This window comes from Ursus maritimus, unplaced genomic scaffold (genome assembly GCF_017311325.1).
Source record: "Ursus maritimus isolate PB19 unplaced genomic scaffold, ASM1731132v1 scaffold_19, whole genome shotgun sequence".
In the NCBI taxonomy this organism is placed as follows: Eukaryota; Metazoa; Chordata; class Mammalia; order Carnivora; family Ursidae; genus Ursus; species Ursus maritimus.
In genome coordinates, this window is record NW_024424341.1 from 56,996,478 (window position 1) to 57,018,074 (window position 21,597).

At 46.3% G+C, this 21,597-nt stretch overlaps 1 protein-coding gene across 1 annotated transcript in view; it reads left to right on the forward strand.

The window, feature by feature from the left end:
- TRPM4 (transient receptor potential cation channel subfamily M member 4) overlaps window positions 1-21,597 on the forward strand; it is a 59,260-nt gene extending 37,663 nt beyond the window's left edge. Inside the window, exons 13-25 of the mRNA XM_040634285.1 lie at window positions 3,179-3,308; window positions 3,485-3,630; window positions 4,818-4,930; window positions 5,298-5,375; window positions 8,713-9,144; window positions 14,269-14,398; window positions 14,566-14,740; window positions 15,070-15,247; window positions 19,899-20,092; window positions 20,332-20,464; window positions 20,714-20,786; window positions 20,882-20,987; window positions 21,227-21,597. Coding sequence (XP_040490219.1) covers window positions 3,179-3,308; window positions 3,485-3,630; window positions 4,818-4,930; window positions 5,298-5,375; window positions 8,713-9,144; window positions 14,269-14,398; window positions 14,566-14,740; window positions 15,070-15,247; window positions 19,899-20,092; window positions 20,332-20,464; window positions 20,714-20,786; window positions 20,882-20,987; window positions 21,227-21,231 — 1,893 coding nt within the window. The 3' untranslated portion in view covers window positions 21,232-21,597. The remainder of the gene's footprint in view (window positions 1-3,178; window positions 3,309-3,484; window positions 3,631-4,817; window positions 4,931-5,297; window positions 5,376-8,712; window positions 9,145-14,268; window positions 14,399-14,565; window positions 14,741-15,069; window positions 15,248-19,898; window positions 20,093-20,331; window positions 20,465-20,713; window positions 20,787-20,881; window positions 20,988-21,226) is intronic.

The following is a 21,597-nucleotide window of genomic DNA, read 5'->3' on the forward strand; positions in this document are numbered from 1 at the left end:
AGTGCTACGAACATTGGTGTGCAAATATCTGTTCGAGTCCCTGCTTTCAATTGTTTTGAGTACATATCGAGCAGTGGAATTGCTGGATCGTATAACAATCTTAGGTTTAAGTTGAGGAACTGCCGTTCTGTTTTCCACGGTGGCTGCACCATTTTCTCCACATCTCCAGCAACACTTGTTATTTTCTGTTTGTTTTTATAATTGCCATCCTAATGTGGTTTTGATTTGTGTTTCCTTCACGATTGGTGACAGGGAGTTCCCTCTCATGTCCTTATTGACCATCTGTATATCTTTTGAGAAATGTCTGTTTAGGTCCTTTGCCCCCCCCCTTTTTTTTTTTTTTTTTTTTGAGAGAGTGAGTAAGTGAGTGGGGAAGAGCAGAGGGAGAGGGAGAGAGAAAATCTTAAGCAGGCTCCACGCCCAGCATGGAGCCCAACACAGGGCTCGATCTCATGACCCTGAGATCATGACCTGAGCTGAAGTCGAGAGACAGATGCTTAACCAACTGAGCCACCTAGGTGCCCCTCTTTGCCGATTTTTAAAATTGGTTTTTTTTTTTTTTTTTTTTTTTTGTGGTTGAATTGTATAAATTCTTGATATGCTCTGGATAGCAATCCCTTATGAGGTATATGATTTGCGGATCTTTTCTCCCTTGCTGTGGGTTGTCTTTTCACTCCGTTCATAGTGCCCTTTGATTCACAAAAGTTTTAAATTTTGGTCAAGTCCAGTTTGTCTGTGTTTTTCTTTGTTTTTGCTTTTGGTGTCATGTCTAAGTAACCATCACAAAATCCAAGGTCGTCAAGTTTTATTCCTATGTTATCTTCTGAGGGTTTTATAGTTTTATAATTGTATATATTATAGTTATTTAATCCTACATGTTAATCTTATTGAGATTCCTTGTGCATGATGAGTAACTTCTCTTTTGCTGATTTCAAGAGTCTCTCTTTTTGGCTTTCGACAACTTGATTATAATGTTTTTCAATGTGAATCTCTTTGAATTCATCTTGCTTCAATTTCTTTGCTGTTGGATATGCAGATTCATGTCTTTCATCAAAATTTGGCACGTTTTAGTCCCCTAAACCCGAAATATCTTTATATGTATCTTGAAATATTCTTTAAATCTTGACATATCCTTTTCTAGCACTTTCTCAGTGTCCTCTTCCTTTGGGGCTCCCATCGTGCATATATTGGTATGGTTGATGGTGCCCCACAGGCCTCTTAGGGTCTGCATATTTTTCTTTATTCTTGTTTCTGCATTCAAAACCAGGTAATCTCAATTGATCTGTCTTCTAGTTCATGCATTCTTTCTTCTGCCTCCTCAAAGCTGCTGTTGAGCCCTTCTAGTGAAATTTTCATTTCATTTCATTGCACTTTTTAGTTCCAGAATTTCTATTAGGTCCCTTTTTGATAATTTCTGTCTCTTTATTCCTATTCTTTGTTTACTAAGACATCCTTTTCCTGGCTTTCTTTCATTTTTGTCCATGATTTCCTTTAGCTCTTTGAGCATTTTTTTTTTCTTTGAGCATATTTAAAGCAATCGATTTAAAGTCTTTGTGTAGTTAAGTCTAATGTCTGAGCTTCCACAGGGACAGTTTCTATTGATTTCTTTTTCTTTTCTTTTCTTTTCTTTTCTTTTCTTTTCTTTTCTTTTCTCCTTTCCTTTCCTTCCTTCCCTCCCTCCCTTCTTCCTACCTTCCTCTTTCTTTCTTTCTTTCTTTCTTTCTTTCTTTCTTTCTTTCCTCTTTCTTTCTTTTTCTTTCTATTATTATTATTATTATTATTATTATTATTATTATTAATTTATTTTCTTCCTGGGAATGTGCCATACTTTCTTGTTTCTTTGCAAGCCTCTTAGTTTTTTGTTGAAAACTGGACAGTTTGAATATTATAATGTGGCAGCTCTGGAAACCAGCTTACCTCCTTCCTCCAGGGTTTGTCGTTGCTTATTGTGGGTTATTGGTGGTGGTTTTTGTTTAGTAACTTTCCTAAGCTATTTGTGTAAAGGCTGTATTCTTTGTCACGTGTGGCCACTGAAATCCCTGTTCTGTTAGCTTAGTGGCCAGCTAGTGACTCATCAGAGAATTCCTTAAATGCCCAGGCTGGGTTAGGGGAGCAAAATGCTCCTGGCTTGCAGACAGGCTCTGTGTTGGAGCTGTATTTCAATACTTACGCAGACTGTTTACAGTTTTGCCTTAGCCTTCACGTCCTAGTTTTGCTGAGGCAAAAGGTCAGCAAGAGGTGAAAGCTTAGGGTTTTCTTTGGTCTTTTCTGAGCCTGCACCCGGTTTTGGTCATGCGTGTAGGCTTCTCTTCCCTGATACATGTAGGAGCTTTTCAAAGCCCTTATTCCTCGGAGTATCTTCTTCCCCAGACACGTCCCTCCCCAACTATTCAGTTTTTGCTTAACCCTGACTGTTATTCTTTGCTTCAGGCAGCTGAGCCTAATACATTTGCCTTTAAGTGTTTTCAAACTTAAGGGAAGCCATTTCTGGGAAGCCATTTCTGCTTGGGGAAAGCCCCAAGAACAGTGAAACAAAGGCAAGCCCTTGAGCTGTTCCTTCAGGGACAGCTAAGTCCACACCCGCAACCACAGTTATTTAAGAGTAAGATTTGAATTGCCCCCCTGGTACCAATAGCTTGCACCAGGAATGTGGGCAGTTGCCTTCCAGGCTGCCCTTGAGCTGGGGCATTGGCGGTGGTAGTTCAAATGTCACGAGCTCTTTTACTGAAACATGGTGTTTTCTTTCTTTGTTGAGCTTTTTCCTATTTGTTGTAAATTTTGTATTCGGTTCTGGAACTCTGAGAAAGTTGGCTCTGACAGCTTTTGCCAGCTTATCTGTTGCTTGTGTGGAGAGACGGAGTTTTGAAATGCTCTACTCTGCCATTTTAGGTGACATCGCCAGCTTCTTGACCTGTCTGTAACCTCTGGTGTCCTTCTAACTCTGACCCAGCCCTTGGTCCCTGAACGACCTGACTTTTGACATTTTCACCTGATGACCGCCAGCTTCTTCCAGATTCATCTACAAACATTACCTCATCCTTCGCCTCTGATGACCCTGGTTAATTTCTGACTTTTGGTTCTGGCCCTTTCTCTTGACCACAGGCTTGCCCCCCTCCCCGCCCCCTTCTGTGAACCTCACTCTGAACTCTGTCCATGACCCTTCTCTCTGCCACTGCAGGGCTCTAATGCTGTGGCCTCGGCTCTCGGGGCCTGTCTGCTGCTCCGAGTGCTGGCGCGCCTGGAGTCTGAGGCTGAGGAAGCGGCGCGGAGGAAGGACCTGGCGGCCAAGTTTGAGGGTCTGGGTGTTGGTGAGTGAGGCAAGGGTGCATGGGGGTGGGGGACAGGGATCTGCCCTGCAGGGGTTTGTGCCTCTCCCCTCTGCTCCTCTCCCGACCCTGCACCTTCCCCTTCAATCCCTTCATCTTCCCCTCACACCATCTCCTCACTCCCTTTCTTCCCACTCACATAAATCTCCCGCCCCCAGACCTTTTTGGTGAGTGCTACCGCAGCAGCGAGGAACGGGCCGCGCGCCTGCTACTCCGTCGCTGCCCGCTCTGGGGGGACGCCACCTGCCTCCAGCTCGCCATGCAGGCAGATGCCCGTGCCTTCTTCGCCCAGGATGGGGTACAGGTGAGCATCTGAAGTGCCAACATCGCACAGAGTTCCCACCTGGACTTTGGGAAGTATGGAGCATCAGCCCCTGCCATGGTAGGCAGTGAAGGGTCTCTGCCAGCCTCCCCCCCTCCCCCCGTCCTCCAGAAATTCTCTCCCAGGAGGGCTGCGCTTCCCATAAGACACCCCACCCCCTGCCACATGAAAGCCAACCTTCCCACAGCAAAGCCCACCCTCCTAAAAAGTTCTATTCCTGAACAGAAATTCCTGGTGGCTCTAGGAAGTCCCATCGGTCACACAGGAAGTCCTCCCCTCTCCCACAGGAAATCCCATTTCTCCCAAAGGAAGCCCTACGTCATCCACGGGAAGTCCTTCCCACTTCCTTAAGGGGTCCTCAGTTCCAGAGCTCAACAATTAGAATGACCTCACTGAACATTACCTAGTGTTTTGGGCATAGACAAACTCTGGCTTAGGAAGCCCACCCTTCCCATAGGAAGTCCTGTCCTTCGGGAAGCCCTGTTTGCCCCACGTCTCTCCCATCATGTCCGTCCTGACATTTTAAAACTTTTCTCAGTATCATTAACGTACATCTGACAAGGGCGTGATGCCTGAATGGCTCAGTGAGTTACAGCGGGCGACTCTTGACCTCAGGGCTCAAGTCCCACATTGGGTGTAAAGCTCAGTTAAAAAAATAAAAATAAAAAAACCTGATAGGGGCTCAGAAAGGCCCACCCTCAGTACAGGAAGTCCGCTTACCCCAACCGGAAGTCCCATCCTCACTCGTCAGAATGATTTGGCTGGCATTTCAAGTAATTACCCAGAGCTCTTTGCTTTGAATACTGGTTAAACTCATGAATTCCAGCTTGGGCCTCTTCCTTCACCTCCCCGTGCCCTGTCTGTGAAAAGGGAGAAAATATTATCTGTTCTGGGAGTGTGGTGAAGGTTAAGTGGGCTAATCTACATAAAGTGCTTAGCCTGGTAGCTAGCATATTGTGTTAAGAAATGTTGGCTATTTAACTCTACCAGCTAAGACCTGGGACAGGTCATCCTCACCTTTGACCTCCTTGCCCCCACCCCCAATAGTCATGGTCGCCATATTGAGCGCTTGCTCTGTGTGCTGCAGCTGTGGCTCGGTTCTTGCCTGGGGTCTTTAGAAAGGGGCTCTGGGGGAGATTCAGGCTCCTAATCCTCCTCACGCCCCACAGTCTCTGCTGACACAGAAGTGGTGGGGGGAGATGGACAGCACCACTCCCATCTGGGCCCTGGTCCTCGCCTTCTTTTGCCCCCCACTCATCTACACCAACCTCATCACCTTCAGGTCAGTCCCCTGGGGTTAGAATGGCAGAAGAGGGGGTGCTCAGTTTCTCTTTCCTGCTCACTTCTGGCTGCCTTCCTACTTGGTCTTCCCAGTGCATCCCCTCCCTGTTTGCTCTCTTTCCCTCCCCCAGGCTGGGGGCATGTCTGGGAGGTGAGCTTTTGGGGGGCTGTCTGCAGTTTCTCTGGGGAGCAGTTCCTCTGCCCTCTGGCCATGGCTCTGGGGAAGGTCTCTTTGGGGTGACTCTGGAAAGCCCCTCAGTGTCTCCCTGCCATGCCTCTGGGTGAAGAAGTTTGGGTCTCTTTCTGGAGAATTCCTCTTCCGCTCACCCCTGCCCCCATTCCTCACTCCGTGCTTTCCTCCATGCCAGGAAGTCGGAGGAGGAGTCCATACAGAAGGACCTGGCATTTGACATGGATCGGGGCGTCAACGGGGAAGGCCCCGTTGGGTGAGTGAAGCCCCAGCACCACATGACGTGGGGCACCCTGGGCAGCTTCAGGGGCACCCGGCGCTGGGAGCAAAGCCCGAGGGGAGAAGTGGAGCTCCAGGGGGTGATGGTTTCACGAAGCCACTGAAGATGCCGAGGAAGCTTCCCAAATGCCAAGTTCGAGGCTTGGGTCAAAGTTTGCTTCTGCCACCAGGGGCGTCCTCACTGGAAACCAGTTTACTTCACGCTACACATACTTCCGTCTCGATGTAGCGAGTGGAATCGGGGATTTGGTTTACTTAGGGATCTTTCATCTTTTTTTTTCTGACTCCAAGGGCCTTTGCTCTTCAGTCTCCATGCTGGGGTGCCCAGGCCTAAGCAAATAGTCTCTCAAACTTCTGATAATGCCGCAGAGTGGAGGTGCTGAGGGATTTGGCTGTGAGTCCAACGGACCTGGGTTCAAATCTGGACTTTGACCTTAGAAGTGACTTTACCCCAGCCTGTTTTCTTTTCAGTAAAATGTGTATGGAAGGCTGTGCCTGTGTCAGGTTAGGCAGGGCAATGCTGCATAAGAAGCACCTAGGGACCCTGGGTGGTGCAGTCGGTTGAGCATCTGACTCGTGGTTTCGGCTCAGGTCATGATCTTAGGGTCGTGAGATCGAGCCCCGCATCGGGCTCTGCGCTCAGCGCGGAGTCTGCTTGCGATTCTCTCTCTCCCTCTCCCTCTGCTCCTCCCACTTGTGTGCTCTCTCTCTCTCTGAAATAGGTATATAAATCTAAAAAAAAAAAAAAAAAGAAAGAAAAGAAAACATCGTACACTCTCAGCGACTGTCAGGAACGAAGGCTTACTTCTCCCGCTCCATTTTTGGGTTGTCTGTGTCTTGGCTCCAGTGTGGTTTCCACTTTGGGATGAGCGAGCACCTCCTAGCTGAGATGTTGCTGGTCTCATAGCAGAGGGAAAAGAGAAATGGCGAACAGGTACTGGCTCTTACAGCCTCCCCGTAGAAGAGACACATGTCACTTGTGCTCACATTTCATGGGCCAAAGTGTGGCATATGGTAGTTCCTTAGCTCCTAACCCTCCCACTGAGAGGGAACCAGAATATTCGGTGCAGAGTCACACAGTGTGCCCCAGTGCCTCGGGGAGCAGCTGGGGGCTCGTGGAGATAACGGATAAAATGCATCATGGTGTCCAGCACGTAGTAAGTAGTCAGTTAATGGAGTTTATTATCGCTACTGCTGTTAGTGGACCCATTTCTCATTTATTTTGTCGAATGGTGGGTGCAGGCATCAGGGTCTAAATCTCTGGTAATAGAGAAAGAAAGGAGGAGGTCCACATTTATGTTCATTTTTGTACCCTCCGTCTCTACTTTAGTCACTTCGGTGAGAAAAGGGAGGGACCCCAGCCCCCGATATCCCAGAAGAAAAATGTTTCTGGTAACTGTTAGAAACAAGATCAGAAGCCAGAAGTCTGTAAGGCCCACCACATACCTCAAGGAGCAGTCGAACTGAAAGACATATATGCATACATATTTTTCTGAGACAATGCACAATGAATACAATGTATTTGTCAAGATAGGAGAGAAAACTAAGAAAAACATTAGGACCACTGAAAAAGGTTGGCTAGAAGTCGGGATCAGTAACGATGTCCCTTGCCCAGGGAGTTCCCAGCTTTTGCACCGTGAACATGACGACAGTGACAGTGACAGCAGCTGATGCCACAGAACACTTAGAGGGTAGCCAGTGCGCTAAATCCTTTTGAAAATCAGTTTATTTAATTTTCTCAACAACCCTGTACAATAGGGTCTATTATTATCCCCATTTCACAGTTGAATTCACTGAGGCACTAAGTCACTCGCCTGAGCTCTTGTGATTGGTAGGTGGTAGAGCTGGGATTTGAACCCAGATCTTGTTCCTAAAGCTGTGCTCTTAGCCACTGTGGAGAGCCACCTCCATGGGGAGCTTTGTAAAAGGACAGATTCCTGGATCCTCCCTCAGGGAGGCTCAGGATGGGCCCAGGAATCTGTGTGGCCTGCTTGTGCCTGATTCAAGATGGCGGACGGCAGGGAGCATTTTTACCACATGTTCTTGCTCCCAGGGCGCCCCAGAGGGTGAAATACAAAATACCAGGTCTGTTTTCCCTTGATTTTAGGGAACTTTGTGTCCTTTCTGCATCACACTTTCTTTAGCTTTTACAATTCTTTCCTCTTGTTTTCTTGGGAACAGCTTTACTGAGATAAAATCCACGTATCACTCAGTTCACCCATTCAGTGGTTTTTAGTATATTTACAGAATTGTGCAGTTGTAACCACAGCCAATGTTAAAACATTTTTGTCACCACAACAAGAAACTCTGTACCCCTTATCAGTCACTCCGTATTCCTCCCTCCCCCAGCCCTTGGCGGCCAATAATTAGCTTTCTGTCTCCATGAATTTCCCTGTTCCTAACGTATTGTATGAATGGAGTCATGTGCTGCGGGTCTTCTATGATTGGCATCGTTAACTTAGCATCATGTTTTCAAGATTTCTCCATGTCGGGGAACAGAACGGTGCTCCTTTCCTTTTTAGCGTTAAATAATATTCCGTTGTACGAATAGAGCACATTTTAGTTATCCGTGGATCAGTTGATGGACATTGGGTTGTTTCCACTTTGGGGTTACTATCTTTCTCTTTGGTTTATAAAAAGAAGATGCCTCCCCAAGCCAGTTTATTTTTCCTGTTAGTTTGTTGAGTTTATTATTATTCATATTACTCATTTTGGCGTTTCTGGTTTGAGGTCAGAATGAAGAGTCCGGATGAAATTGGGACAGAGGGTCAGAACTCTGTCAAGGGTCAGAGAGAAGAGTGGACCAAAAAGGTCAGACTTTGGAAGCCAAATATGGCTGTTTGGTCTGAGGTCAGATACGAGGAACACTGGGCTAGACAATCTGACATCAGAATTTGTGGGTCAGAAGTTACTATTCAGGCACGTGGCTGTCAAACCTGGGGAGCCAAGTCATGAAAGTGAGGGGTCAGAGGTCAGGTAGATGGTCCAAGGTCAGACATAGAGTCAGAGGTTGTGAAGGTGAAAGCAGAAGGATTTGGAGTCAGAAGTCAGACTAGGGTCAGAGGTCATCCCAGGGCCAGAGGTCAGAGGGTAGAGAAGATCAGAGGTGGAAGCTCAGCAGTCTTGACGGTAGGCGGTCTCAGAGGTCAGAGGTTAGGTACAGGGGTCAGAAGTCAAAGAGATGGTAGACAGGGGACTCGGTTTCAGGTCAAGCGGGGTTAGAGGTCAGATGTGAAAGGTGAGGCCTTGATGACGGTGAAGAGGGGCTCAGAGGTCGGGCTGAGCCCTCCTCCCTTCCCCCCTGTCCCCCTCAGGCTGGCAGAGCCCCCCGAGAAGACGGCCGTGCGGGTGCGGGGCCAGCCCAGACGCAGGGGCTGCTGCGGGGGCTGCCCCCCGCGCCTGCGCCGCTGGCCCCAGTTCTGGGGGGCGCCGGTGACCGCCTTCATGGGCAACGTGGTCAGCTACCTCCTCTTCCTGCTGGTGTTCGCGCGGGTGCTGCTCCTGGACTTCCAGCCCGACGCGCCCGGCGCCCTGGAGCTGCTGCTCTACTTCTGGGCCTTCACGCTGCTCTGCGAGGAGTTGCGGCAGGGCCTGGGCGGCGGCTGGGGCAGCCTGGCCACCCGCGGCCCCGGGCCCGGCCCCCAGCAGGCCCCGCTGCGCCGCCGCCTGAGCCTCTACCTCGCCGACGCCTGGAACCAGTGCGACCTGGTGGCCCTCACCTGCTTCCTGCTGGGCGTGGGCTGCCGGTGAGTGTCCCCGCCCCCTCCGCGCCTCCCTGCGGGGCTGCGGCCGAGGCCGCTTTTCCCTGCGACACAAGCGAGAGGCCCTTCTGGATGGAAAGCACCGCAAGACGGTCCACAAGCAGTGCGCTCGCGCCTGGGTATCCTGCTTTAGGGACTAGGGCGGGATTAGGGCGAGGCCCGCCCTGTTTTTCTAGATCTGCAGGCTGGCGGGCTTCTCTCTGGTCCCCAGACGGGCCCTGCGGCCGCACCGGGACCCCGCTGAGCGCAGTCTTCCCCGCTGACACCACACCGGGCCAGGCGGGGGCACCACGCTCACCTAGCCCGCTCTGCCCCGGCCTGCGTCTGTCCCACCCGCCCCCTCGCCCCAGCCTCCAGGACTCTCCCCTCTTCCCTCCAGTCCATCCCCACAAGGCTCTTTCTACTCCCAGAGCTTCCCTGCCCTGCCTGCTTCCCGGGGCTGCCCAGCGCCCGGGACCGGTCCTGGGGGCGCTGCCCGGGGGAGGCCGGCCCAGCTCTGCAGGCCTGCTCCCCCATTCCTTTCTCTTTTCTTCATCCAGGCTCCAGCCCTTTCTATCAGCTTGCGGTTCCTTCCTCACAGCCAGTAATTACAATAATCCATGTAATTCGTGTAATTAGAACATTGTAATCAGAATTTTACCAGTACAGATGAGCTCTTACCAAGGAAGGGTTTTCCTGTTTCTGCAAACTTCCTTGATCAGTTTAATCTGCAGGGCAGTTAAACTCATTTCAGTCATTTTCATTTTCAGTTTCTGAAATTATTTCAACTTCGTTAATTATTATTTGGGCTAAGTCCTACAACAAATATTTGGCTCATCGTTGGTATTGTCCGTAGGGAATTTTGCCAAAATCTAGGTTCTGTGTTTGTGAATTTTACGTTGTGGCTTTTATGTCATTTGGGTCCAGTCTCCCCGGGTCAAATTTTATAGATTCACATTTTTTTTTTAAGATTTAAAAAAAATTTTTAAGTCCTCTCTAAACCCAGTGTGGGGCTCGAACTCACAACTCCGAGACCTCGAGTCCCGTGCCCCGCCCAGGAGCCGGCCCGGCACCCGTACAGATTTACATTTTACCAAGGAAGCTTGAATGTTCTGTCACCTTTTTAGTCCATAAAAACCTTGACTTTCTGCTTACTTCTTAGCTAATTTATAAAAAACATATTGTCAGGAATTCACCTCAAGTATTTTCTGTTGCCAAGACTGGGCTGTGTCATGTTAGCTCATTTCTTCCGTGGCTTCCAGATCATACTGTGTGGTGCCCAGAGAGAGGGCAAAGGGCAAGTCAAAACATCCTTGGAAACAGATTGTCTTGTCTTTGGGTCTTGGCACATGCTATTCACCCTTCTTGAAACACTTTTCCCTCTTCTCCTTGGCCAAGCCAACACCTACGCTTCCTTTAGGCCTCCGCTTCGCTGCCTCTGTCTCTGGAAGTCTTCCTTTATGCTTGCCAAACTCTGGGTCCCTCCCCAAATGGTGCTCGCAGTACGGCTTGGGCGGTCTCTCTCCTCACCCGAGATTATAAAGTCTTCTAGATGTGTCTGTCTATCTCGGGGCGCCTGGGGGGCTCAGTCGGTTAAGCGTCTGCCTTCGGCTCAGGTCATGATCCCAGGGTCCTGGGATCGCCCCGCATCGGGCTCCCTGCTCAGCGGGGAGCCTGCTTCTCCCTCTGCCGCTCCCCCTGCTTGTGCTCTCTCTCTCTGACAAATAAATAAATACGATCTTAAAAAAAAAAATCTATCTCATCTCCCAGCAACTGAAAATATCTTTGAGATATAGCCTATTACCAAGCAAATGCAGAAATGTGTCCTCAGTGAGCAAGGTTAAATTAATGAAGGACACACAACAGAAACCAAGTCTTTCTAAGACTCCCCACCCTCTCCTCTGTGTCTGAGCTCGGTGCACGTTTGGCCTGTTCTTTTCCAGTGTTTTTACGTGGACAGATGCACATACTTTTATAAACGAATGACATTATATTTCATGGATTCTTCTGCAACTTCTTTTTTTTTTTTTCCTTTTTAATATGTCCTGACCTGCTTTCCATGTCAGTATTTGCAACAATACCTTCGTCTTTGAAAATGTGGCATCAGGGGCCCCTGGGTGGCTTAGTCGTTAAGCGTCTGCCTTTGGCTCAGGTCATGATCCCGGGGTCCTGGATCGAGTCCCGCTCAGCGGGGAGCCTGCTTCTCCCTCTCCCACTCCCCCTGCGGTGTTCCCTCTCTCGCTGTGTCTCTCTCTGTCCAATAAATCAATCAATCAATCAATCAATCAATCTAAAAAAAAAAAAAAGAAAGAAAATGTGGCATCAGATTCCAGAGGAAGGGGTTTCGGCCATCGTTGGCTGGAGATCAGACGAGTCAGACTTCTCGTTGCCAGAATGTAAGGAATGAACGAATTCTTCTCCTAAGGCAGTGAGACAAAAGTTCTAAACTTCAAGAGGTAGAAATCAAGCCAAAAGTCTGGCCATGCAGTCTCATTTTCCACTCAAGGTAACATGAAGTTATAATCAGATTATAGCTGATGTGGCTTCTTTTCCTTTTTTGTTTTAAATAAAGCAGTTAGGACACTTCCTTTTGAGGAGAGCAGAGAGCCTCGTGGACATAACCTAGTGACTATTTCCAAGGACCGAAGGGACCTGACACCCCGTTTTAAAATGTGGACCGTTGACTCCCTGCCTGTCTCCACTGGCACGGAGAGGCTCGCTTCCTCTTGTGCTGTGTTCGAAATGCTACACGGTAATTCGGCATGAATAATTTACAGCAAGAGCAAGATAAGAGAGCTTTGCAGGGCACTGTGCTGTTTCTCTCGTATTTTGATTAAAGTAGCTTTTGAGGTGAAAGGGCCATGTGCTACCACGCTTTAGGAATACCAGTGATATTTCAGACGTTTTGTCAAGCTCACTGTGCTCTAGGTGAGGGAGGAATTATTGCATGGGGAGAAAACGTCTGAAGATCTCTGCTTATAAGGGAGAAATTTCTGATGATTTCCAGAATTGAATGGATAAATCATTTTATTAATAAAAGTTTGCATCCCAGATTTAAACCGTGTGGGTCAAAGGGTACATTAAATCTTTTTTTTTTTAAAGAATTTATTTATCTGAGAGAGAGAGAGAGAGCGAGCATGAGCGAGGGGAGGGGAGGAGGGCAGAGGGAGAGGGAGAAGCAGACTCCCTGCTTGGGGCTTGATCCCGACACGGGGCTTGATCCCAGGACCTTGGGATCATGACCGGAGCCAAAGGCAGACGCTTAACCAACTGAGCCACCCAGGCAAAAGGGTACATACATTCTTGACAATAGATTTCCTTGTAAAATAGCTTCACCCGCATACACGCCCATCATCAGGGTAAGAGGGTGCCTCTTGAGGACGTGCCTGACAGACAATAGCGGGTGTTTTCAGTCTTTAAAATTTTGTAGCTCTCAGTTTAACCTTTAGATTTTTTTCTTTCTTTTTTCCATTCTGATGGGTAAAAATGACTTCCCATTTTCAAATTTATGCATCCCTGACTACTAGTTAGCTTGGGCATCTGTTCATAGCAAATGGCCGCTTGTCCTTCTGTCAACGTCTTTTCATAGCCTCGCTGCCATTTAAGAAAATACGTGTTTGTTTATGTTCGTTGATCTCTTGTATATGTGTATGGGTAGGTGCTCTCCTAACCCTTGGTGTTTTGTTTTTTTAAGATTTTATTTTTAAGTATTGTCTACACCCAACATGGGTGAACGCTTGAACTCACAACCCCGAGATCAAAAGTCATACGCTGTGCCTCCTGAGCCGGTCAGACGCCCCTAACTCTCTGTGGTTTTGTTCTAAATACCTTCTCACTGTCTGCAGCTTGTCTTTCACTTTTATATATTATCTTAAACATTCTTTTATGCTTTAAGTTTGCATCCTGAACTAACCCGAGACTTATAACAAATGTGGCAAAAACAGTACAAAGAATTCCTCTGCACCATTCACGCAGATCCCCAGATGTCAGCATCTTCCATCATCAAAACCAGGAGATCTTAAATTTTACCAGTTGTCCCACCGATGTCCTTTTTCTGTCCCAGGAGCCAATCCAGTTCTTCAGTCCTTCTTTGGCTTGTATGGTCTTCACACTTTTGAACGGTCCAGGCCAATTATTTAGGATTTGCCTCCGTTTGAGGTTGTCTCACGTTCTCTTGGCATCAAATTTAGGTCATGCATTTTGGGCAGATAGTTTTGCCTTTCTCTGTTTATCATATTTATGTTACCTTTTGATGTATGGAAGTTTTGTATTTCAGAGTAGTAAATTCGTCAGGCTTTTTCCTGTATTGTGATTTTATATGTATATTACTTGTATAGAAGTCTTTTTTTTGTTTTGTGACATCGCATCCCATCAAGCTCACGAAGAAATTCTTCTATGTTTTCAGATTTTAATGTTTTGCCTTTTAACTCTAGGTTTTTTTTAAAAAAAGTACTTTTATTTTTGTTTATTTTTGAGAGAGAGAGTTGGGGGGGAGAGGGAGAGGGGGAGAGAGAAGCTTAAGGGGGTGCCACACTCAGCACAGAGCCCAAGGCAGGGATCGATCTCAAGACACTGAGGTCATGACCTGAGTGGAAATGAAGAGTCCGAGGCTTAACCTACTGAGCCACCCAGGCGCCCCTTGCCTTTTCCTCTAGGTTTTTAATCCATTCATAGTTCAAGTACGTGATGGTGCAAATAGGGATATAAGTTTTTTATTTTCGCCATAGGGATTGCTGATGTCACTGGCCATTTGCCCTTCTGCTGTGAATTGCATGTTCTCTTTATCCACTCTCCTGTTAAGTCATTTGTCTTCTGCTTACTCGTTTGCTGGAACTCTCTATATTTTGCCCTTTATAGGCTGGACAAATATTCCGGCGTTTTTCCAAGTTCCAATTTGGACCTCCCAAATTTTTGCCAAGGCCCTGATTTATGTAGGCATTTTTAAGTGGGTGCCGGCGCCCTGCGCGGCTCAGCTTGGCTCTGTGAAATCTGGGTAAACCCCGGGTGAGTCGGAGGGTCCCAGCTGTGGGCCCCTCCAGGGTCACCCGAAGCCTGGTGTTGGGAAGACCCGGGTTTTCCTTTGCACCCGTGACCCCTGAGTGACCCCTGCCGCGTCTCCCCGCATCCCAGGCTGACCCCTGGCCTGTATGACCTGGGCCGCACTGTCCTCTGCCTCGACTTCATGGTCTTCACGCTACGACTGCTGCACATTTTCACGGTCAACAAACAGCTGGGGCCCAAGATCATCGTGAACAAGATGGTGAGGGGGGCGTGGCCGGATGGGGGGGTGTCCAGAGGAAGGAAGGGGCGGGGCAGGGAGGTGTGGGCACGCGTGCGCAGAGCAGGGTGGGCGGGGCTCCAGCGGGCAGGGCGGGGCTCCGGCGGGTGGGGCGGGGCCAGACTTGGTCTCCTTTTCCTACCCCGCAGATGAAGGACGTGTTCTTCTTCCTCTTCTTCCTTGGTGTGTGGCTGGTTGCCTACGGGGTGGCAACGGAGGGGCTTCTTCGGCCCCGGGATCGGGACCTCCCGAATATTCTGCGCCGTGTCTTCTACCGGCCCTACCTGCAGATCTTTGGGCAGATCCCCCAGGAGGACATGGACGGTATGGAGGGATGAGAGGGCCTGATGCCCTCCCTCCAAGTCCCCTCCCAGTGCTCCTCGTCCCTGGGTCTCTGTACCCCTCTCTTTAAGTCTCTGTGTCTCTCTCTCTAGGTCTCTGAGTAGCCCCTACCCCCTTCATCGCTATGGGACTCTGTCCGCCTCTCTCTTCCTATCTCTGTTCCCTGCCTCTGGGTCTCTGACCCCTCCCCTGTCTCTCTCTGAGATTCTGTCTCGCTCTCTCTGGGTCTCTCTCCCCCAGGCCCCTCTGAATTTCTGTTTTTCTCTGGCTTCTGTCTCCCTGGCCCCATCTCTGAGTGTCTCCCTTTACAGTGGCCCTCATGGAGCATGTCAACTGCTCGTCAGAGCAGGGCTTCTGGGCTCGCCCGCCGGGGGCGCAGGCAGGCTCGTGTGTCTCCCTTTATGCCAACTGGCTGGTGGTTCTCCTCCTCATCATTTTCCTGCTGGTGGCCAACATCCTGCTGCTCAATTTGCTCATCGCCATGTTCAGGTGAGGCCTGACTGCTCTCTGATGTGACCTCTCCCAGCGTGACCCTCAACCCCAGCGTGACTTTCCATCCCAGCTTGACCCTGACCCCAGCATGATTCTTGATCCCAGCCTAATCAATTCTATTTTTAGTCCCAGAATTCAGACTCTGCTCCCGACCTGGACTTGGGACTCTGATCCTCCACCTGAGCCCAGGCTGAACATTAAAAATAAAATAAAATAAAATAAAATAAAATAAAATAAAATAAAATAAAATAAAATAAAATAAAATAAAATAAAATAAAATAAAATAAAATAAAATAAAATAAAATAAAATAAAATAAAATAAAATAAAATAAAATAAAATAAAATAAAATAAAATAAAATAAAATAAAATAAAATAAAATAAAATAAAATAAAATAAAATAAAATAAAATAAAATAAAATAAAATAAAATAAAATAAAATAAAATAAAATAAAATAAAATAAAATAAAATAAAATAAAATAAAATAAAATAAAATAAAATAAAATAAAATAAAATAAAATAAAATAAAATAAAATAAAATAAAATAAAATAAAATAAAATAAAATAAAATAAAATAAAATAAAATAAAATAAAATAAAATAAAATAAAATAAAATAAAATAAAATAAAATAAAATAAAATAAAATAAAATAAAATAAAATAAAATAAAATAAAATAAAATAAAATAAAATAAAATAAAATAAAATAAAATAAAATAAAATAAAATAAAATAAAATAAAATAAAATAAAATAAAATAAAATAAAATAAAATAAAATAAAATAAAATAAAATAAAATAAAATAAAATAAAATAAAATAAAATAAAATAAAATAAAATAAAATAAAATAAAATAAAATAAATAAAAATATTGTGGCAAAATACGTATAACATAAAATTTGCCAATTTTGAGTGTACAAATTCAATGGCATTAATTAAATTCATAATGTTTTACAACCATTACCATTATGTATTTCCAAAAAAAATTATCACTCCAAACACAAAGTGTGTACCCATTGAGCAAGCAATAACTTCCCATTCCCTGCTACCCCCTAGCCTCTGGTAACCTGGAATCTACTTTCTGTCTTTAGGAATTGGCTTATTCTAGAGGTTTCGTATACGTGGATTCATACAATATCATTTTCTGTCTGGTTGTTTCACTGAGCATGTTTTCAGTGTTTACGCATGTTGCAGCACAGATTAGTACTCAAGTTTTTTATGGCTGAATGATATTCCGTTGTATCAGTCTATCACATTTTGTTATCCATTCATCTGCTCATGGAAACTCAGTTGTTTCCATCCCTTGGCTATTGTGGATAATGCTGCAATGGACATTAGTGTTCATGTAACTGTTTGAATCTCTGTTTTTATTTCTTTTGGATATATTTCTAAAGTATGCTGGGTATGCTGTGGTAATTCTGTTTAGATTTTGGAAACTGTTTTCTACAGCAGCGTCGCCATTTTCTGTTCTCATTAGCAATGTATGAGAGTTCTGTTTTCTCCACAGCCTTGCCAAGAGTTGTTATTTTCCTTTTCAAAAAATTATAGCCACCCTAGTTAGTGGGTATGAACTGGTATTTGATTGTGTTTTTGATTTGCATTTCCCTAATGACTAATGATGTTGAGCACCTTTCCATGTGCTTATTGGCCATTTGTACATCTTCTCTGGAGAAATGTCTATTCAGGTCTTTTGCCTGTTTTTAAATTGGGTTGTTTGTCTTTTTGTTGCTGAATTATAGCAGTTCTTTATATATTCTGGATATTAAACTCCTGTCAGGTATATGATTTGCAAATATTTTCTCCCATTTTGTTGGTTGTCTTTTCCTGTTCTTGATAATCCCCTTTGATGCACAAAAAATTTAAATTTTGTTATTTGTATTACTGGTGTCATATCTAAGGACCCATCACCAAATCCAAGGTCATAAAGATGCACTCTATGTTTTATGGTTTTAGCTCTTATATTCAGGTTGTTTGTCAGTTTTGGCTTAATTTTTGTATATGGTGTGAGGTAGGGGTCCAACTTTGTTCTTTTGGCATGCAGAAATCCAGTTGTTCCAGTCTCTGTATTTAAGAGACTATTTTTTTTCCACATTGAATGGACTTGTCACCCTTGTTAAAAAAGAGTTGGCCGTTGGCTATTTTATTAGTTTTCTGGAGCTTCCCTAACAAAGTACCAAAAAGTGAATGGTTTTAAATAACAGAAACTTTTCCATTACAGTTCTGGATGCTATAAGTCCAAAACCAAGGTATGGACAGGCTTGGTTCCCTCTAAGGGCTGTGAAGGAGAATCTGTTTCCTCCTCTCTCCTACCTTCTGGTGGATTGCTGGCAGTCTTTGGCTTGTAGATGTATCATTGCTATCGCTGCCTTCATCTTCATATGGTATTCTCCCTGTGTGCATATCTGTGTCCAAATTTCCCCTTTTCATAAGGACACCAGCCATGTTAGATTTGGGACCAACCCTAACAACTTCATTTTGACTTGGTTACCTTTGTAAAGACCCTACTTCCAAATAAGTCACATTATGAGGTACTAGAGATTAGGATTTCAATATAACTCGTTTGGTGGAAAGGGGACACAATTCAACCCATAATACTCATAGAGGTGTCGTATCTGGTTTATTTCTGGACTCTCATTTCTATTCCATTGGTCGATACGTCTGTCGTATGCCAGTACCACAGTATTTTGATTTTGTAGCAAATTTTCGAATTAGGAAGTGTGAGTCCTCTAACTTTGTTCTTTTTCAAGATTGCTTTAGCTGTTCAGGGCCTCTTGCAATTCCATATGATTTTTGAGGATTGGCTTTTACTTTTCTGCAAGAAAGGCTGTTGGAATTTTAATAAGAATTGCGTTGAATCTGTAGATCGCTTTGGGTAGTATTCTGATGTTAACAATATTAAATCTTTGTACTCAGGAGCACAGGTTGTCTTTCCACTTATTGAGGTACTCTTAAATTTCTTTCGGTATTGTTTTGTAATTTTTAGTGTAAAAGTCTTCCACCTTGGTTAAATTTATTCCTAGGTGCTTTGTTCTTTTTAGATTCTATTGTAAATGGAATTGCTTTCTTAATTTCCTTTTTGGATTGTTCACTGCAGGTGTATAGAAACACAACCGATTTTTGATTGGTTATCTTGTATCCTGCAACTTTGCTGAATTTGCTTATTAGTTCTAGTAGCTTTCTTGTTTTTTTTTTTTTTAAAGATTTTATTTATTTATTCGACAGAGATAGAGACAGCCAGCGAGAGAGGGAACACAAGCAGGGGGAGCGGGAGAGGAAGAAGCAGGCTCATAGCAGAGGAGCCTGATGTGGGGCTCGATCCCATAACGCCGGGATCATGCCCTGAGCCGAAGGCAGACGCTTAACCGCTGTGCCACCCAGGCGCCCCTCTAGTAGCTTTCTTGTGATTCTCTGAAAATTTTGATATATAGGAGGATCTCGCCATTTGTGAATAGAATAGTTTTATGTCTTCCTTTCCAATTTGGATGCCTTTTATTTCTTGTTCTTGTTTAATTGCTCCGGCTGTAACTTTCAGTACAGTGATGAATAGCTGTGGTGAAAGTGGGTATCCTTGTCTTGTTCCTTATTTTACCTGAAAGCTTTCAGTCTTTCTTCACTGAGTATAATGTTAACCATAGGTTTTTCATAAGCACCCTATACCCATGTTGAGGAATTTTCCTTTTAATCCTATTTTTCTGAGTTAATTTAAAAAAAATTTTTTTTTAGTTTTTTACCACAAAAGGGTGTTAGATTTTGTCAAATGCCTTTTCTGTGTCTCTGTCACTTGAGATGACCATGTGGTTTTTTTCTTTGTTCCATTAAGGTGGTGTCTTATATTGATTTTTGGATGTTGAGTCACCTTGCATCACTGGGATAAATCCCACTTGGTCATGGTGTATAATCCTTTTACTATGCAGCTGAATTAGGTTTGTTAGTATTTTGTTGAGGATATTTGCATGTGTATTCATAAAAAGTGTTGGTCTGTAATTTTGTTTCTTTGTGATATCTTTATCTGGGTTGGTAATGCTGCTGGCCTCATAGACTGAGTCAGGAACTGTTCTCGCCTCTTCAATTTTTTTGGAGAATTTGAGAAGGATTGGTGTTAATTCTTTTTTTGTTTATTTGTTTGTTTCATAGAATTCATCAGCAGAAACATCTGGGCCTAGGATTTTTGTTGTTGCTGTTGGGACATTTTTGATGAGTGATTTAATCTCTTAACTTGTTATAGGTCTTTTGAGATTTTCTATTCTTCTTGAGTCAGGTAATTTGTATGTTTCTAGGAATTTGTCCATTTATTTCATTTAGGTTATGTAATTTGTTGGCATACAATCGTGATAATGTTCTCTTAGAATCCTTTTTATTTCTATAAGGTTGGTAGTAATGTCTCCATTTTCATTTCTGATTTTAGCTGTTTGTGTTCAGCTGACTTTTGAACCTGTCTATAACCTCTACCCTAATTACTGATACCATCTCCACTTGACCGCTGACATGACTCTTTGCCCTCCTAACCCTGGTTCTAAGTGCATCCTGTAGTACCGCTGACCTTATTGATTCTGACATTTGCCTGCTGCCTTGGACTTAAAACATATTGTCTAATATCTAACCTTGATCTGCCCTCTTTGACCTCTGGTGACCCTTGACCTCTGGTCCCCACAGCTACACCTTCGGCAAAGTACAGGGAAACAGCGACCTCTATTGGAAGGCTCAGCGCTACAGCCTCATCCGGGAATTTCACTCTCGGCCCGCGCTGGCCCCGCCCCTTATCATCATTTCGCACGTGCGCCTCCTTATCCGGCAACTACGCAGGCGTCGGTCCCGCTTGCCGCCCTCCCCGGTCTTCGAACATTTTCGTGAGAGCGGGGTTTGATGCAAAAGGGGGAAGCACAGGGGCAGGACCTGGAGAGAAAGAAGAGCACGGACAGGCTGGGGGAAGATTTCTGGGAGCACTGGGGCAGGGATTAGGCGGTCAGGGGGCGGGTGTGCAATATGAGGGCGTGGCCTGGGAGGGCTCGCGCTGGAGGCCTTGGGTGGGGAGGCTGGGTCGAGGAGGGGGCGGGCCCTTTGACTCCGTCCTGACCCCGCCCTCCAGGGGTCTACCTCTCGAAGGAAGCAGAGCGGAGGCTGCTGACGTGGGAGTCGGTGCAGAAGGAGAATTTCCTACTGACACGTGCGCGGGACAAGCGAGAGAGCGACTCGGAGCGTCTGAAGCGCATGTCGCAAAAGTGAGGGCGGGGCCTGGCTGGGGGAGGGGCTTCTGGCCTCGGAGGCGGATCCCGTGACTTCGGTTGAGAGGAGCCCAGGATTGGGGCTAGGCAGGAGCCGGGCTCTTGGTGGAGCCTGAGTGGGGCGGGGCCCCAGAGTGTTGGGGAGGAAGGCGGGCCTTCATGGGGCGGGGCTTCTGGGGTGGGCGGGGCTAGTGGGTGGCGGGCATGAGCCTGATGCCCTCGGTTGCTGGTTGCCGTGGGTTGCAGGGTGGACACAGCGTTGAAGCAGTTGAGACAGATCCGCGAGTATGAGCAGCGTCTGAAAGGGGTGGAGCAGGAGGTGAGGATTCCCGGACCAGGCTGGGGGAGTGTGGCCGGGGTGGTGGGTGGTGTGGGATTCTAGTCTCCTGTCCTTCTGCCGCTCCTGCTCCCCAGGTGCAGCACTGTAGCCGTGTCCTGGGCTGGGTGGCCGACGCCCTGAGCCGCTCTGCGTTGCTGCCCCCAGGGGGGCCACCGCCTCCAGCCCCGCCTGGGCTTAAAGGTCAGTGTTGTGGGGTCCACCTGTGTCTATCCCTGGCCTCTGTCATCACCACCCTACATTCTGGGGCTTTCGTTCCTCTATGATTTTTTTTCTCCCTTTCGCTGCCCTTCCACTGTCCCTGGGGCACTCTCCCTCTCCTTTGGGCTTTTCATGCTGCTTTCTCATTCTTTTTGCCAGTCTTCCATTTTTTTCTTTCTCTCCATCCCCACCACCTGTTCTCTTTTCTGTCTTTCCCCCAGACTGAGTCTTGCTGGCAGACTTCAAGGAGTAGCCCCCATAAGAAGTTTTTGCTCCCCAAGTCCTAGCTGGTCCACGACCCTTGCACCTCGTGGCCTTGTCTTCCACGTGGGCCCCATGCTCACGGAGGACAACCTGGGCTACTGTCAGGACCACCTCAGGGAGTGTCATCCATGTGAACCACTGCAGGCCCAGCTCCTTCCAGAACCAGTCCCACTCGGGGAGAATCAGCCTCTGGAGCTCAGGCATTGCTCTTCTGAAGGCCCTGCCACAGCCCGCTGGGCGGGAGAAGGCTGTAGGGTCCTTGGGATTCAGGGATCACAGATCCCACTTGCAGCTCCCCACACTGGGGAAATAAAACCATTTGAGAGGA